At 59.5% G+C, this 232-nt stretch overlaps 1 protein-coding gene across 1 annotated transcript in view; it reads left to right on the top strand.

The window, feature by feature from the left end:
* Positions 1-82: 82 nt before the first annotated feature.
* ETH_00037225 (uncharacterized protein) overlaps positions 83-232 on the top strand; it is a gene marked incomplete at both ends in the record, with an annotated part of 1,634 nt that continues 1,484 nt past the window's right edge. Inside the window, one exon of the mRNA XM_013375544.1 lies at positions 83-232. Coding sequence (XP_013230998.1) covers positions 83-232 — 150 coding nt within the window.

Below are 232 nucleotides of genomic sequence, written 5' to 3'. Positions count from 1 at the left end.
TCAGCAGCAGCAGCAGCTGCTGCTGCTGCTCGAGCCGAGGGCTGCAGCTGCAGTAACGACAGCAATCGTCCGACATTAGCAGCCTCGGCAGCTGCTGCTGCAGCAGGAGACTGCAGCAGCAGCGGCCTTCTTAGAGGAAGGCGGCTATGGGACGAAAACAAAAACAGAAAAAACCTGCAGCGGCACCAACACCAGCAGCAGCAGCTCCCGCAGCAACAAACTCAGCAGCAGC

The sequence above is a fragment of the Eimeria tenella genome, genomic scaffold, assembly GCF_000499545.2.
Source record: "Eimeria tenella Houghton genomic scaffold, Eth_scaff2878, whole genome shotgun sequence".
NCBI classification, from domain to species: domain Eukaryota; phylum Apicomplexa; class Conoidasida; order Eucoccidiorida; family Eimeriidae; genus Eimeria; species Eimeria tenella.
This window is presented reverse-complemented; position numbering and strand designations above follow the sequence as displayed.